Source organism: Ochotona curzoniae, unplaced genomic scaffold (genome assembly GCF_017591425.1).
Source record: "Ochotona curzoniae isolate NIBS_2020 unplaced genomic scaffold, NIBS_Ocur_1.0 contig_883, whole genome shotgun sequence".
NCBI classification, from domain to species: Eukaryota; Metazoa; Chordata; class Mammalia; order Lagomorpha; family Ochotonidae; genus Ochotona; species Ochotona curzoniae.
Window position 1 is genome coordinate 33,799,823 of NW_024466599.1, and position 17,299 is coordinate 33,817,121.

General features: G+C 57.0%; 1 protein-coding gene across 1 annotated transcript in view; it reads left to right on the forward strand.

Moving 5' to 3' along the window:
* Positions 1–12,482, forward strand: part of TTC7A (tetratricopeptide repeat domain 7A) — a 95,019-nt gene extending 82,537 nt beyond the window's left edge. The window contains exons 19-20 of the mRNA XM_040993210.1: positions 4,531–4,733; positions 10,914–12,482. Of these exons, the coding sequence (XP_040849144.1) occupies positions 4,531–4,733; positions 10,914–11,135 (425 nt within the window). The 3' untranslated portion in view covers positions 11,136–12,482. The remainder of the gene's footprint in view (positions 1–4,530; positions 4,734–10,913) is intronic.
* Positions 12,483–17,299: the final 4,817 nt, after the last annotated feature.

Sequence of the window (17,299 nt, forward strand, 5' to 3'; positions counted from 1 at the left end):
ATATGCTGGAGTTCGCACTCACCACTCCCTCTGGTGACCCATCGACCAGAAGTCTACGTACACATTTAGATACAAAGGACTCTGGCAAATGTTATCACTGTGGGTGTCCATCTGCCCCCATGAGGCACCAAGGGAGAGGCAGGTGTTCAGCCCAGCAGTTAAGAGGCCTAAGTCCTACAGCAGAGTGCCTGGACTTGATCTAGCTCCAGCTTCTATTTCATACAAACCCTGGGTGCCAGTGGTGATGGTTCAAGTGGTTGAAACCCTGTCTTCCACATGGAAAAATCTGGATTGAATTTCTGGCTCCTGGCTCCTGTTCTAGCTCTTACCCCTGTTCCAGACATTGCAGGCATTTGGGGAGTGAACCAGTGGATGGCAGTGTCTCTCTGTCTACCTCTCAAGTAAACAGAATTTTTAAAATTAAAAACAGAACAAGCCTCCTAGAGGATTTCCACTCCTGAGAAATGCAGGATGAGAGTGTTGCTCCTTGGGCAGAAGGATCTCTATGAGACTGGGATGCTCCAGGATCCCCAGGGTCACAGATGCTTTCTAAAGAGCAGGAGCCAGCCCCTCCTCACTGCCATGCCTGTCCCTGGGAGCTGGCAGTGTGCCGAGATAAGAAGTTGGACTCAGGGGTGGGTTGCCCTGCCCCTCGAGGATTTGGAGAGCTGGACTAAGCCTCCTCCTCAATGCCAGGCCCATACCCTCTGAGCACTGGTACCCTGGCCTGCCTGTAGAAGCCACCCCAGCTGTCTGCCCATGGCTGAGCCTCCAGGCTGTGACTAAAGCTTGTATTTAAACATAAAGTCATGGTCCAGAAAAGCTATTTCCTGCCCACTCCTCTTTCCTCTGCTTTCTCATCCTATCTTCCTTGGATCTTCCTCTCCTCTCAGCTCCCCACCCATCTCTCCCTCCTGTCTTCTGTACCTTCCTTCCTCATATCCCTTCTTCTTCCCCTCAGTCTCCTGAGTTGGCAGGGCGGTTGCTCTCAGAACAAGAAGTCACCAACAACCCCCAGCTCACTGGACTGTCTGTGTGCACCTGACCTTTGGGGTCGTCTACCTTCCCCCTCCTCCACTCCCCTTCCTGCTTCTTGACCCTGGATGTCTGTAGATCTTGAGGATCTGCTCCATGGAGAGGATGCTCAGGGTGCTCACTTTCTCATTTCCTTTGGGGGTCACCAAGCTGCCCCATCTGGTGAGGAAGCCCCAAGGCTAGCTAGCGAGCGTTCCATTTGGGGCCTAGACTCTGCTGCCCTGGGAGGAAAGCGGGAGTTCTCTGTAGGAAACACGCCCCACCAGGAAAGGCTGCTAAAAGGCCCATAGGTCACTGAGCACAAGGCCAGGCTGAGGACAAGGGAGTGGAAATGGGCCTTGGAGAGAGAGCCACACCTGGCCTGGGTGGAAGAGGCAGGCATTGGCGAGGAAGCTGGAGCTGATCAGCCCTGGGTGCCTGCTCACACAAGGAAGCCTCCAGGGGAAATCATGAAAATGAGTCTTGCAGCACTCCAGGGAACAAATGTTTTCCATTTGTAGCCTGCAGAGAGACAGCTCAGCGGGAAGGGGAGAGAGATGGTAAGAAGAGAAGAACAACGGAGGGAGACAGGCAGAAAAGGAGGACAAGAGGTAGACGGAGAGGTGAGACCAAGTGTTATCAGAGGGAGGAAGACAGGTGGTAGCCTGGGGAACCGCAACAGGGCCGCATGACGCAGGGTACTGCAAGGTTGTATTTGCCAGGACGATGAAAATCCTAGGAAATCGGTAACATCGAGTATCCCTCCAACCCAAGCCAGTGAGGTCAGGTTGAGTGTGCCACTGCAGGGGCCAGGCCACTAAACCAGGAGGGAGGGGATCAAGGGAGCAGTGGGCATGGTGTCATGGGGCTGCTGCTGCAATCTGGTCGGCTGGCTGGCTGGCTGGCTGCAAAAGAAGCACCAAGTTTGGTAAAACACTGAGCAGGGAGCTAGGGGGCGTCTGCCTGAGGCTGCTGAGGCTCTTGAAAGCAGGTGCATTGCAGCCCTGGGACCTGAGGTCCTCGCTGGAGACTGGGGCCTCCCCGAGGTGGTGTACCAGGCAGCCTTGGGAGGCCCAGCTCCTTAGGTTCTGTGCTGTGCCAGTGTTCCCTGCTTGCCTGATGATGCAGCCCGTCAGTGTGCAACAGACCTATCCCCGTGCTTTGGAGCATGGTCTCTGGATGATGACTCCCACCAGCAAGACCAAGGGATTCCCAAAGCTCTGGGGGCTGTGAGGCAAGACAGAAGGGACTGGGGTGGGGCCCTTCTAATTGAAATCTGTTGATGTGAAGGCACTGTGCAAATCCCCAAAGACAGGGGAGAGCCTCCACTGGGCTCAGGAGATTGCACAGCAAGTTGTAAACAGCTTAATGAGCCATGCCAGGGCCACACGAGCCAGGCCTGGGTTGGGACTGCTGACGCCGAGGTCTAAAGAACTTGACTGTGGTGCAGACAGCAGTTTCCCCGCCCACAGACATGCACAACCCAGCACTTCCTTCTGCCTCTCTCCTCTCCTCTTTCGACCCTGGGGGACTGTCAGACCATGGAGCCCAGCCCTCCAGGTCAGCATGGTCTCCTCCTCTCTGCCAACCCAGATGCCCCTGCAACCTTCAAAGTCCCAGCTCAAATGCTGCTCCCCCCCAGAAAGCCTGGCCTGGCCACAGCAGCCACCCTGATCTGACCCCTGCTGAGTGCCTGTGACACTCAGAATTGCTTGCTTGAGTTGTCCTCCTAAGGGCTTTAGTGGCTCTGCTGTCCCCGCCCCCACCTGCACCTCCACTCTTTGTCCTCAGCAGAGGACCTGGCTTGCTGTCAGAAGGGAATACTTGGACGTGGGCCTTTGGGTTATGGAGACAGCCACAGCTGGGCAGCGCAGGCGAGAAAGGCTGAGATCTCCAAGTTCCTGGCCACTGCTCGTCCCGCAAGACCCTGAGTTCTGTCTCTCCTAGCCATGTCTGTGCATGCCGTCTGCCTTGGAACTCTCCACATCATCCTGTCTCCGGGGACAAGAGCCTGCCTGGAACTCTTTCTCTCTCTCTCTCTATCATGCGCGCATGTCAGGGGAACTTGGTGTCTTGGTTTAGCAAATTCTCTGAGTCTCTGGGTTCTTGTCTACAGTAGAGGAGAGGAAGGGAACATGCTGGCTCCAAAAAGCCCTCTGTAGCATTTTAGCATATGGCAAGCCTCTTGGGTTGCACAATGTCCCTCACACTATATTTGCACTAAGGACCCTGCGTGCTGCATGTGGGAGCCAAGGCCTGCGTTAGGTCTTCTTGCAGACACCTGTCAGGACAGGAAGAGGGAGTGCCTGGGCTTTTTTTTTTTTTTTTGTCTCCACCCTCCTTGTAGGTACTTGCACCAAGGATGTCTGTTACCCACCCCAAGCCAGACATAATGTGAACTAGCATAACCTCAGCTCTCAGCCTGGGCTAGGAAAAGCACTTGGCACTGGCACCCGCAGACTCAGCTGGCCTCCTGCATGCCCATCTGGGCTGCCATCCTTCTGTGGCCTCCGCACGGGCACCCACGCCGGCAGGGAGCTGCTTTGAAAGGAAGGCCGAGCAGGCTGCCAGGCCAGCCAAGAACCGTTCTAAAAGCGCCTGCTGGGGGGCGTGGGCCTGAGCAGCGCGGGATGGAAATGTATGTTTGTGTGGGCTGCTCCAGGACTGGAGAAACTGCCCTCTACCCGCTGATGCACACCAGGGGCAGATCTGGGCCTGCCCGTTTGCAGAAGCCCAGGCTGTGTGTGCTGCCCATGCAAGCGGGGGCTGGAGGACCCCTTTCTCACAGAAGGAATGGACTGAGGTTTTTCCTCGTCAGCCGGGTTTTTTAGGGTGGAAGTTATGCTAGCATACCCCATGCCCCCAGCAAGGGAGGAGTCATGAAAAAAGGGATTTAACACCATCAGGACTGGGCCTGCAGCCAGCCCTATAAACACAAGTGGTCATTTCTACAGCTTTGCCCCTTAGTGGGTGCTCCTAGCACCCCTGTCCCCCCTCCTAGGCCACACCCAGCCTTGGCAGGATCCCTGTTTCTTCTGAGGATGGGGTCCACCTTGTCTTGCCCTGACCACTCTGTCCTTTGTCAGACTCCCACCAGCACAGGTAGAGGGGACTGGAAAGTTCCACCGTGGCCACCTCTGCCCCTTCTCCTGGCACCTGTGGCAGCAGTCGGAGTCATCCACATGAGCTGCCAGCCCCAGCCTGCTAAGTCAGACCCTGGCTGCAGTGCCGAATCCAGCTGTAGCCATGGACCTTCCCCTCTGTGTCCTGGTTTCCTGGTCAGCAGGGGCTATGTAAAGTCTCACGCTCTGAGACTGTTCGTGGAAGGTAGGGGAAGGGTTGCTTAGCAAGGTGCATGGCACAGGGTGCACACTCAGGAGACATTCCCCTTCCCCAGTTTGACCCTGCTAATCCTATGGTGAATTTGGCCTGTGCTGGGAGCCGGTGGGATCTTACCCTTCCCTGCAGAGTGGCCCCCCACCACTCACACCTCCCACGACCCTTCTGGTTCTGCAGCTGAGCTGTTCATGGAGCAAAAGCACCTCAAGGAAGCCGGTTTCTGCATCCAGGAGGCTGCAGGCCTCTTCCCCACCTCTCACTCGGTGCTCTACATGCGGGGCCGGCTGGCCGAGGCCAAGGGCAATCTACAGGAGGCCAAGCAGCTGTATAAGGAGGCGCTCACAGTGAACCCCGACGGGGTGCGCATCATGTACAGTCTGGTGAGTCTGTCCTCCCAAGGCCCCTGGGCCCTGGTCCCACTCGTCCCTCCTTAGCCCCTGCCCCACTGCCTACTAGGGCCTAGTGCCCAGGGGAGATAGGCTCCCCACTGCGGACTGGCAGTAATGGCTCACTCTGGCTCTCACTTGGTACCCCTGCAGGCTACTCCATAACTTCTTTTTGGCCTTCCTGTTGCTCATCTGGTCCTTACCCTGAGCTCCAGGCAGGTCCCCAGCTCCTCTCTGGGGGGGTTGGGATGACCCCCTCCCTCTCAGTCTCCTTACTGGAATTTGGGTTGATGGGAGGGGGTTGTCTGGGCAGACTGGGATGCCAGGCCTGGTGCAGGCACACACTGCAGTGATGGTAAGAAGCCTTGACAGCCACCATGCCTAGGACGTGGGCTCCGGCCTCAGGTTCCAGTATACAGCAATCTTCCTGCAGAACGTGGTGTGGAGGCTAGGGAGCGGCAGGCCGATACCCTCAACCTGGCCTGGTCACTTTGTGTCTCTGGGCTATCCGGGGCAAGTCAGCGAGCTTTGGTGTTCCTTAGCTGTCTAAAGTTAGAGACTCTGAACCAAGAAAAGCTTCACTGAGTACCTGCTGTGACAGGTGACACGGTGGATCCTTGTAATGGCCATTTCAGTATGCACTCACGGGACTGAGCGTGGCCAAGCCTGTGTGTGCACAGGAGGCGTTAGATGGATCTCTGAGAAGCCCACAGCGAGTGGCCATCTTGACCTCCTGGTAACAGCGCTCTGTCCTGGATATCCCAGATCTCATAAGCTGTGTAGGACAGCAGGAGGGTGTCCCTGATGCTTGCCACAGGGAGCCCACAGAAGAATGGGGAGGACTCCGGATGGCCGGAAGGTTGTGCTTGCTACCCACGGTCTGATGTGTCTGTGAGGGAGCCACTGCAGCTCTGTGTCAGGGAGAGTGTCATGCGTTACCACAGGCGGTGATCGTCTGGGGGGGGAATTGCCAAGAGAAGGAACACATCACGCGGGGAGAAGCTCCGGAGCTGGGTGTCTTTATAAGACCCTTTCCAACACAGGAGTCCTCAGAAACAGCCCCGGAACAGAAGATCTCAACTCAGCTGTGGTTCCCACTACCTCATCTGCCCCTCAGCTGCCTGAGTATTTAGCATCCTTCCCCAGGCGTCTTTGCCTTTTTTTTTTTTTTCCCCAAAATGCATGTTCCTTCCTCTTGCAATTCAGACGTTGGCTTCCCTGATACATGCCTTGCTGGAGGTCACATCCAGAAACTCAGCCAAGGGAGGTAGGTGGGAGGGATGTGGGTTGTCATTAGGCCTGGTGCCAAGGCAGAGAGGGCTGGCTCCCCCTGCCTTCTTGGATAGGCGCCCGAAGGCTGGGCCCTAGAGCCGAGCAAAATCCACTAACAAGGCAGATTCTGCAGTCAACAGTGTACCCTCCCTTATGTGTGCTTATTATGGTTGGTAGCGATTTTCTTGAAATTGAAGCAGGTTCCAAGAGTGGGTTTCCATGGTAACCGCCTAACTGTCCAGAGTGGCTCCCTACAGATGTTTCTGAAGTGGTCTTTTTCTTTCTCCCTGCCTCCCCGCCACCCCCTGGGTGCCTTGCTGATTTGCTGAAACTAGAGCAAGTTGGAGGCAGGCCTCTGCCCACTTTTAAACTTACAAGCAACCGGAGGGGCAGCCGGCTCCTGCGTGGGCAGCTCCTCCCTCCCCCACCCTCCCCTTCGCTCTGTTCCTGCCAGCTTCCCACACGTGTGCATAAAGAACAGGCAATTGCAAGCCGGGGGGGAAAGATTCCCTCAGCACTGTCTTGTTGAAGCCGCCGGAACACTGTGGTGTGTGGATCTCACGTGTTCCCTGCCCTGTGGCAGCCCAGGACTGGGGGCAGCAGGGACTCACATGGGAGGAAATGGTGTGGCTCCCTGTGGGGGAGGTGAGACAGGGGCCCCAGACTCTGCCTGGCCAGGTCACCAAGTCCTCCCCATCCCTTTCTGAACCTGCTGGGAAGCTCAGAACAGGGTGTGGCTGCTGAAGTCCATCGCCACATGTGAGGAGGAGGTGGGCGGGACACTGAGTGAGCTGAGCTGGCCATGGGTTCAGAGCAGGAGGGCTGAGCGCTGCTGGCATGATTTAGCTCCAGACTCAGTTGTGTCCATAAAGACAGGGGTGCAGGACTGCCAAAGCCCCTTCCCCACTTGTCCAGCGCTGCCGCTGCCACTCTCCCCCATAGCCAAGGAGGCTGTTGGAGCCCCTTTTGGCTGGGTCCCCCTCTTGTTCCCAACACAAGGGTTTGCACCTCTAGCACTTAAGAGTCCAGAAGGCTCCCCTGCAGCCTCCTCCCAGGCCCGGCTGGAGGCTGCACCAGCCAGGGTCTTGAAATCCACTTCCAGTGTGGGTGGTGGGCGTGGTCCCCAGCTCCTCTTAAGGCTCCTGCTGAGAGGCCACTGGGGGTTCTTGGATGTCACCTCCAGAGGACCCAGGAAAAGAAAAGGACACATGTGGCTCTGCAGCGCTCAAGGCACATCCCCACACACACCCCGCCCCATCCTAAAGGATTCCCACCATGGTGGGCCTCCCAGTGCCTTTGGGACCACCTCAGCAGGGGCCTCTTCCTTCCCTACCCTCGCTCCCTCCAGGGCAAGACGAGGGGTGGGGTCTGTAAGGATGTGTGCCCCTCTTCCACACCCCAGGAGGAAGTGGGAGCAGCCCCTAGGGATGTACAGGGCAGGGCAGCTTCCCAGGCTGGCCAGACAGGTTGAGGACGGGCACAACTGAGGGAGTGGGAAAGGCCAGAAGCCCCCAGTGCTGGCAAGGCATGTCCTCCGTGTCCCCAGACCAGGGGCTCCAGGGACCAGGAGGCTCCGCTGGCCTCCAGATGATTCCCAGCTTCCCAGCTGGAGAGTCTGTCACAGAATCCCAAGAATGTGCCTTGAGCTCAGAAAGAAAATTCCCAAAATAACTTCTATAAATACTTGAGGGCAGGAGTAGGGAGGGAGTATTCGGCCTGGACCACAGCTGGCCAGGCCTGGCCCGTGAGCTGCTTCCCTGGGACGTGCCTCCCGCAAAGAAAGCGACATACACAGGCGTACACATGCCACCTTTCTGCCATCCTTCCTGCCTTGAGCGGTGCGGAGAGGGTCAGGCGTGGAATGAATGGGGAGGCAGTTCTGAAAAACCACATCAAGACTACTGAGTCCCTTTTCTGCACCCAAGACCCTCCTGTGGTGAATGGCAATACAGGCAGGAGACAGGGCCCTTGTCCCTCGCATCCTGGGCAGGGCCGGGCGTGTGAACAAGAGCCCGCTTGAAAAGAACAAGACCTGGAGATCAGGTGGGGCGATTGTGTTGTCAGGAAGGATTTCCTGTGGGGAGCAGGGTGCTGGGCAGCTATGGCCTGGCCAGAGGGAGCCCACCTCCCTGAGACTGGAGAGGGAGGGAAGAAGGAGCGAATGGAGGTGAGAATGGCCCAGTCCTGTCCCTTCCTGGGACTACGTGGGTGGCTCCAGCCTGCGGGAGAGGTGCTCAGGCAGTCAATGGCCCTTACCAACTAGGGCTTTTGACCCCTGTAACTGGATGGTACCCAGGTTGGGTTCAGGGACTGGTCTGGGCTCTCGCATCCAGTAAGCAAGAGACAGGAAGATTCAGCAAGGGCTGCTGGCTGGACCCAAGGTGCAAAGTTCAGTGTCTGTCCATCGTCTGGGTGACCGGGGAGCCAGGAGGGTGTGAGTGGACACTTGGTGTAGTGCAGGCAGAGCAGGTGAGACCTGGAATCCTCCCATGGCTGGGTCCGCGCAGTTGCCAGGCAGCAAACAACTCTGAGTTGCTACCAAACACTGAGGCGGTTGGTGTCAGGGGCAGCTGGCAGCAGATCCTGTTACAGGCCCCCCCCACGTCCCCCCCACCCCTGCCTTTGGGCCCCAGCCTGACCCCAGGCCCTGGTGTCTCCTTTCAGGCCCTCAGGTCAGTATCCCAGGGTGGAGGTGGGAGGAACAGGAGCCAGCGCCTGCCCGCCTGCCACGGTCACCCTGCAGAGCCATGCCTCTCTCCCAGTCTCCACAATCAGCTGTACCCCTCACCCCCAAACCCAGAGCACCCTCTGCTTGTCTTAGAGGCACTGCCATGATCTCTCTACCCATTCCATGCCCCTGGCTGCACTTGTTGAAGTTCATCACCACGGAATCCTCACAGCAGCCTATGCCATCTACCCCCTCACTTCCCTGTCCCCCAGGGATGAGGAACCCACAGCTCTGAGGTGGCTAGCCACAAGCTGGAGTCACAGCCCTTGTTGGCAGCAGTGTTGGGGGATTCCAATGTCACCGGGCATCTTGCTGCCCAGCCAGGGTCTTTTGCTTCTCCACAGACAGTGGGGAGGGTTAGAGCAACCCTTCCATGCTAAGAAAAGCCGGTGCACGCACGCACACACCTTGCAGCCTGCCAACACACCTGACCCCTTCCCAAAAGCCCACATGCATCTTGAGATGGAGGCGTTCCCCTAGTAATTTAGCAGGGGAGCCCTTTTCCCAAATAAAAGCATGCGGAGAAAGTTTAAGAGAGAAAGCCTCCTCCTGTGTAGAAGCCACAGGGCCCCGCCCACCCTGCCTGGCTGCCCCACCCCCACCCCGTCCTCTGTTGCTCCCCATGGGCAGGACTCATAGGGCCCAAACCTTCCATTTTTGGTGCTCAAATTTGGTGTCTGGCAGCCGGGCGGCTCTCCTGCCTTGCCCCTCCCCATGGGCCCGGTTCCACTGGGAGCTGCTCGGCCCAGCTCTTGGGCTATGTGGGCAGAACAGCTTGGCCCAGAGCCCTGCTGGCCAGACGGACACTGCTGCCCCTGGTCCTGGGCAGCCCTGAGTCAGCACCACTCCCATCTGGCTGCCCTTGTCCGCCACACACCTCTGTGGGGGTGTGTAGTGGCCTGGGTGCAGCCTTGCCCAGGGTTTGTAGAGGCCATCAGAGTTCAGCTCCTTCCCCCTCTGACCCCTGGCCTCTGGCCCCAGGACCTACCCTCCAGAGAGAGAGGGAGAGGTTTGTCCTAAGACTTACAGAGCGCGCACATGCACCATCTCTCAGGCTTGCCTAATTGGCCGTATTCCAGGCTCTCAGAGGACTTTATGAAATCAGCCATGTGCATCTTCCCTGGTGCGTCTCCATAGCAACGGAGGGCCTAGCTCTGGGGAGCTCAGCGAGGAGGAAAATGTTCCAGCTAAAAATGTCCGTGGCCATCAGTGGGAGGCGCAGGAGAAGGGGCTACAGGCTCAGAGCAGGCAGCAGTCCACCCCCACCCTGACCCCTGCCTGGCCAGGAAGGCCAAGTCAGGGCTTTGCCTTCTATCTCCAAACCAGAGAAGGAGAACGCCCTGTGTAGCCCTGCTGTGCCACCTTCGAGGGCTGGAACAGATGTCAGTGGGATGGTGCAAGGCAGCCTCTCTGGGACATGAGGTCAAATTGGGATCATTGTCCCTTCCACCAGCTCCCTGCTCCATCCCCTCTGTACTCCTCCCAGGGTGGGCAGAAGAGGATGTAGGGTACCCAGACTTCCACTTTCACTTCCCAGCCCCTGGTTCGGACCGTTCCTGCTGTTTCCTCCATTTCTCTGGCAACAGGGCTTGTTTGAGCAAAACAGTAGGGCTGTGCTTCTCACCACCCCTAAACCCCAGGGCCCTGGAGCCTTTCATCTGTTAGCTCGTCCAGCCCGCCCCAGGCTACCACTCATCCCACCCTTTCCCTGGTCATCTCACTTTCCTATTGGGAGCCTCGCTGGCCAGACTAGTCCAGACTCGGTACTTAGGAGTCCATAGGAATCCCAGCTGCCCAATACAAGCCAAGAGCATCCCTTTCCTGCCACAAGTTTGGGCTTCCCTTCTCTTGGTGCGGTGCTGGGACCATGGCGTCCCCGGAAGTCCCCAGGGAAGCACCTGCTGCAGGAAGTGAGGGCTGGGAAGGCTAGAGGCTGCTCCAAGAGGCTGGGATGGAAGGCTGGCTGGGCCTGGGGCAAGGAAGATTTTCATCGGCAAAGGGCATGAAAGGGCACGGCTGCTTTCATAGCATCCAGGCTAGGGATCTTGGAGCTTCCCTGGCTGGCAGCTGATGAGGGAGCTGTTCCTGCCCTTTGCCTGATTGGCAGGCTGAGCCCTCACAGCCCCTCTGCCCCCTCCCCCTTGGTAACCTCACCCCTGTGCTTACTCCCCCAGGGTCTCACGCTGAGTCGACTGGGCCACAAGAGCTTGGCCCAAAAGGTGCTGCGGGACGCCGTGGAGAGGCAGAGCACCTGCCATGAGGCCTGGCAGGGCCTGGGGGAGGTGTTGCAGGCACAGGGCCAGAATGAGGCTGCTGTGGACTGCTTCCTCACCGCCCTGGAGCTGGAGGCCAGCAGCCCCGTGCTGCCCTTCTCCATCATTCCCAGGGAGCTCTGAGCCGCGCCCTACGCAGCAGCAGCAGCAGGAGGGAAAGCATAGCCCTGCTGTGGGGCAGCCAGGCACGCCACCAGGAGGTGTGGGGAAAATACATCAGTCGTGAGCACTACGTTTCTTATCTTCCCCATTCCCACCCCGCCCCCACCCTGGCTTTCCCCCAGCTGGGCCTGGGCACTGTTTGGAGCCAGGTGGACAAGATTTGCATCCGAAGCAAATCCCACGCTGCCTGGGACACTACTGACGGTGGCTTTTTGGAGCCAGCAGGGAAGTGGCTGGGAGAAGGCAGCTCCCAGCTCCCAGCGTGTGCCAGCCAACTGTGCACTCAGGCTAATGAGTCTTGAGGTCTCTGCTCAAGGGCACCAAAGATGAGCCCCGCAGCCAGCCTCTGGCCTCCTGCCTGGATGCCCTGCTCACGATCTTGGCTTGAACCCTCAGTGATTTGGTCACATAGTGGGGACCATTCCTGCTCCGTGGCAGCTGTACCCTGTACCCACACGTGCCGCTGCCTGGGGTTGGGGAGCCCACCCCCACTCTCACACATCAATCTCAGGGCAGCACGTTGGGTCTCTCTCAGGTCTTAACTGCTGGAAGGAAGAGCTGGCAGGTTGGAAGGAGGCAGGAGCCATGGGGGCTGTCTGTCATGTGCCTCTCTGGGCTTCTAGTGTCTGACTGGAGGCCCCAACTGACCCTTGCCTGTCCATCCACTGCCATAGCCCCCTCTGCAATGTGCCCTTGGCCAGGGACCCCTAGGATGAGCCTCAGGATACACATCTGGCCGTGGACCAGCCATGGAGTCCACGCATTGTTTCCTAAGACTCACCTTGCAACGCAGGTTTCTGTAGGCCCAAGAACATGCAGGGCAGCCCCCAACACCTGTCATCCCCAATGGCCCTTTGGTGGGCTTTCCACAGTGACCTGGGCCTGGCTGTGTGTTTCCCCTAGCCTGGGTTGCCCTGAGGGGCTCCATGTCCATAGCACAGCTCTGCGTGCAGGGTTTGAGACACTGCTGGGGTGCACCCCCCAGGACCCTTCCCAAGAAGTCAGCCCCTGCCCAAAGGGGGGGAGCCATTTTCGGTCCTCACTTTGCACTTAGGGTGTAAAGCTCCATGTGGTACTGCTCTTGTTTTCAGAGAGAGGGATTGGAAGGTGGGTGGGCACCGGCTGCTCTGTGGTCTTCTGCCCAGACCCTATATACTGCACTGGCTCAGGACCACAAGCCCCAAGCTGCTGCCCTGGGGAGCCAGCGCCTCCTGGCCCTTCTGGGCCAAGCCAGGGGGCATCTCGGAGGATACTGGAGCCTTTGCCTCTTACTGCAGCAGGCTCTTACTGCAGGCTTTGTCTGTGTGTTGCTGGCTGTGGCCTTGCAGATGGGAGAGACGCTTGAAACGGAATCTGCTCGCCTGCAGGGTTCACTGCTCCCCACCCCCTTCCCCCATCGCCGCCCAGCACTAGGAGCAATCCAAGCCCAGAGTCTCCCGCAAAAATGAGTGTCACACGAGGAAAGCAGCCAGGACCTGGGCCAGGTGGCTCAGCAAGGGTAGAGGATTTGAGCAGCGACAGACTTGCCCAGGGAGAAGTGCTGAGAGGTGAGGGACAGGGGATGGGCACAGGGCATGGGGCTGAGGCCCGGAAGGTCTGCCCTCCTGCCTCCGGGGCCCCACCCCTGAGCAGGAGAGTCTGATGTGCCTCAGGTGGCCAACAGAGCATCCTTTCGCGCATGCGGGAGAGAAGTGGGGGGCTACTTCCAGGTGGGCTTCAGCTGCTGGGAAGCCATTCTGCACCTTGCAAGTGGGAGCTTGATGCCCACACAGGCTCCCATCAAGAGTTTCAGAGAAATTGTGGAAAATAGATGTTTGAAAAGACTGGATTTCGTGAGGGTTTTTTTTTTTTTTGCATCAAAATAAACATCTTTTAATTCCATTTGTCCATGAAATTTTTGAAGCACTTCATTCAAGAGTGATACAGATTTACTCAGCAGTTCTACATGCCCCCAAGGGATCCCTTGCTGCCCTCCACCCCACAGCTATAAACCTGTCCCTCAACTTTGAAGACCAATGCCCTGAGGCTTCTCCTTGAACTTGAGGCTTCTAGAAATGGGGACTCCCCTGCTGTTGGGGCTGCATTGCTTCTATTTTTTTTAAACCCTGTTTTCAACCTTGCTGTCCCAGGAAGGAAGGGCTTAGCACCTTGGGGTGCCCAAGGCTTTTCTCTAAGTGACTCATTTATGAGCTAGTGACAATAGTCATGGAGCCTCTGGTCACGCCCCCAGCCCGCAGCTCAGGGCTGCTTCCTATGCTGTCCGCTCGCTCTCCACTTGCCTAGGAGGGAGGCAGTAGGGGAGATACTGGAGGGCACACAAGGGCTCTGCCATACGGTGCCTTAACAGATTGGGCCAGGCTGTCATTGTGTTGGTCATGTCAGAAATGCAGGCAGTTGGGGTGTGGGAAAAGGAGTGGCAGCTAGCCCAGGCATTTCCTGGCCCCAGTTTGCAGACCCCATGCTCAGACACAAACCCTTCTTTGGAGAGCAACAGAGCCAGCCCCGGTGTCTAAACTCATCACAAGAACAAGAGTCGAAAGCCAAGACAGGAACGGAGGGGCTGTCCAGCCAGCCCCGTGGACCTCTAGCCCACCCTGCGCTCTTGGTGTTAATAGTAATTCTCTGCAGGTGCAAATATGAACGGGATTTCAGCCACCGTCTCACAGCCTCCTTTCTGGTACCTGAGTGCTCATTGTTGCATCCACCTCACTCCACACACACACAGCACTCAGATATTGTCACGGTGCAAATATTTCTTGGCCCTGGGAAGCCTGTTGCTGAACCAACCTCCCCACTTTCCCAGCCCATACTGCCAGCTCTTGATGGCAGCTCCCAGTTGGGTGGTACACACAGAAGCCACCTGTAGTACCCAGCCACATTGCTACCGAGCTGGGAGACCTGCCTGCCAAGGAGCCTGCTGTCCCCTTGCCAGAACTCGTATCCTGGGTTCAAGTGGCCACCTGGCTGAGCATGATCAAGGCAGTAAAGTGGCACAGTCAGTCCTGGGCTTGGGCGTCTTGCTCTGCCACACACTGCTGCATGGCCTTAAGCACGTTGCCTCCACCGCCCCACGTCTATATAGGAAGCAGGAGTGGGACAGTGGGACGCTGCCGGCTTTGTGGATTGTGATGATAAAACCGGCAATGCATGTCAGGAGCCTAAGCAGTGCCTGGCCCATAGTGGCTGCTCAGCACATGGCGCAGTTATGTTCTCTGCCCTTTCCTGCTCAGCCCCTGCCTTGCCTGCTGACTTGCTCACTGGCATGTTACTCTCCTAGGACATGGGTCTTCCGGCACTCCCCTGCCACCCCCCCAACACACACCTGCTACCTGCAGGATGTTTAAACCACATCCACTCTAAGCAGCCAATTCTGATTGGTCTCATTTCTGGGTTCCTGATGACCGGCTTCCTTTAGTAAGATGTTTTCCCCTGAGCCAGTCAATTACTGTGGTGGACATGGGTCTCAGGATGTCAAATATGGTCACTTACCAGGGTTCTGGTTGGGCAGTGCCCCAACAGTGCACCCTTTCTTAAAGCCCTGCCCCTCGGGCCCGGCGGTGTGACCTAGCAACTAAAGTCCTCGCCTTGAACACCCTGGGATCCCATATGGGCGCCAGTTCTAATCCCAGCAGCTCCACTTCCCATCCAGCTCCCTGCCTGTGGCCTGGGAAAGCAGTCGAGGACAGCCCAAAGCTTTGGGACCCTGCACCCGTGTGGGAGACCTGGAAAGAAGTTCTGGCTCCCGGCTTCGGATGGGCATAGCATTGGCCATTTGTGCTCACCTGTGGAGTGAATCATCGGACGGAAGATCTTTCTGTTTCTCCTCCTCTTTGTATATCTGACTGACTTTCCAATAAATAATCTTTAAAAAAAAAAAAAAAGCCCTGCCCCTCCTACTCAGTGAGTAATTGTGGGTGTCTCTGTAGGGGAAGTGGGGTACTGACTTCAGTGTGCACACATTGGTGAACAGCTGCTCTCCTTTCTCTCTCCCACCATCAACACCTCACGGTGTATCCACAGGGGCTCCTGGCCCCAGCCCTCCTCCTGAAAATGACAGTGACAAAACTAATGCTGTCCCCAGCACCACAATGCTTGCTAGGGGCTTTCCTCCTCAGCACTCCTTGGGGAGTCAGCAACCCTGGGGACTGCATTTTGTACCCGAGAAAGGGGAAGAGGTGATGGTGCCTCTATTGCAGCACCTTGGTACACAATCAGGCCTGGGATGCAGGGTCCTACCCACAGGGCTGGTGCTAGGTCATTGGCCTCCCTCTGATGTTTGGCCCTGGGGAGAGAGGCCAGAGCCACCCTTCATGGCCACACCCAAAGGGACCTGCTGGGATCCAAGGACTTGGACCACCCAGAATGCCCCGAGAGAGCGACCTTGTTGGGGAGGGAGAAGGGCTCTTGGATGTGCAGCTAGCCTCACTGCATAGGTAAAGGCAGTGTCGTGGGTCATGCTGCCTTCTGAGCAGATGGAGGATCCCTAAGCCAAGATCACCCAAGTGACCAGAAACCGCAGGAACAGGCTCTGCAGATGGCTGCGAACAGAGCGGGTCTGCCTCAGGAGCTGCGTGTAGAGCTCTGTGATGCTGTAGACCTGACCCCCAGCCCACTGGACCCTGTGTTCCAGAACCAGAACATGCTCTCAGAATGGCACAGACACCCTGCACAGAGACCCCCGTCCTGGAGGGGTTGTCACTGTCCTCTCCTGCTCTGCCTCCGTCAGCTGTCTCTTGGGAATTTGGCAGAAAGTGAGCCATGGAGGGCTACTTTGAAAATACTTCCGGGTTTTTAAGTGTTTTCTGGATAGGCTGCATAAGTCATGCCCCTTTACCCCTTGTCACTTAAATGTGATTTTACCAAGAGTGAAGGTCTTACAGTTAACTTAGCTTACAGTTAATGAATGAGGAAATTAAACAGTAATACAATACTCTCTAAAAAATGACCTATGTAGGCCAGTACAATGGCTCAATGGCCAAATCCTCACCTTGCAATAAGGGCACTGGCTTGTATCCCAGCTGCTCCGCTTCCCAACCAGCTCCCTGCTTGTGGCCTGGGAAAGCAGTAGGGGATGGCCCAAAGCCTTGGGACCCTGCACCCGTGTGGGAGACCTGGAAGAAGCTCCTGGCTTCCTCACCCTTTACACATACGCCCCCAGGCACAGACTCAGAGAGCAGTGTGCCAAGCAGAAGATAGGAGTCAGGGCAGACCCCCCAGGTACACTGCTGCTGAAGAGGAGCAGCTGTGAGTCCCGAGGGGGGAGTCTCCCCAACATAGGGTCCAGGGACAGCTTCCTCACCAAGGGCTCCCACCACCAGGTCTGTGACTGTGATCACTCACTGCCTGGCCTGGGGTTGTCTTAGAGCTCCCAGGTAGCTTACTGCCCACCTCCAAAAAGACGTGGGCCCAGCATTGCTCTTAAGAGTACCCTGCAGGAGGTCCAGGACTTTTGGCAGCTTGGTTCAGGGCCAGGTTCACACAGGCTCCTATGGCCAAGCATACCACTCCCCCATGAAGATGGCTTCTCTTCTGAGAGCTTCTCCTTCCTGGGCCCTTGCTCTCTCCCTCCCTCCTTCCCTTCCCCTCTTCTTCCTCCTGCTGGTCTCTGGTGGGCTCAGGGAGCCCCGTCTTCCTAGTGGTAGGAACCAAGTGCTTGAGCCATCAGTCGTTGCCTGCCAGGGTACACATTAGCCAGAAAGTAGACTCTAGACTGGAGCTGGGACTTCAACTCAGGTCCTTTGATATGGGATGTGAACTGACTGAGCAGCCTCTTCAGGCTGTGCCGGAAACCTGTCTCAGGTTTAGTTCTGTAAAATAAAGGAGTTCTGGAAATGGAAGGTGATAATGGTTTCTCATTACAAAAAAGGATGTATTTAATACTACTGATTGCATAGTATGCAGACTTTTTAATTTTTATTTTATCTGACAGGCAGAGTTAGAGAGAGAGAGAGAGGAAAAGACAGTAGGAGAGAAAGATCTTCTACCTGCTGGTATATACCCCAAGTGGCTGTAATGGCTAGACCGAACCAAGCTGAAGTCAGAAGCCAGGAGTTTCATCTGGGTCTCATGGGTCCAAGCACATCTTCTGCTGCTTTCTTAGAGCATTAGCAGGGAGCTGGATGGGA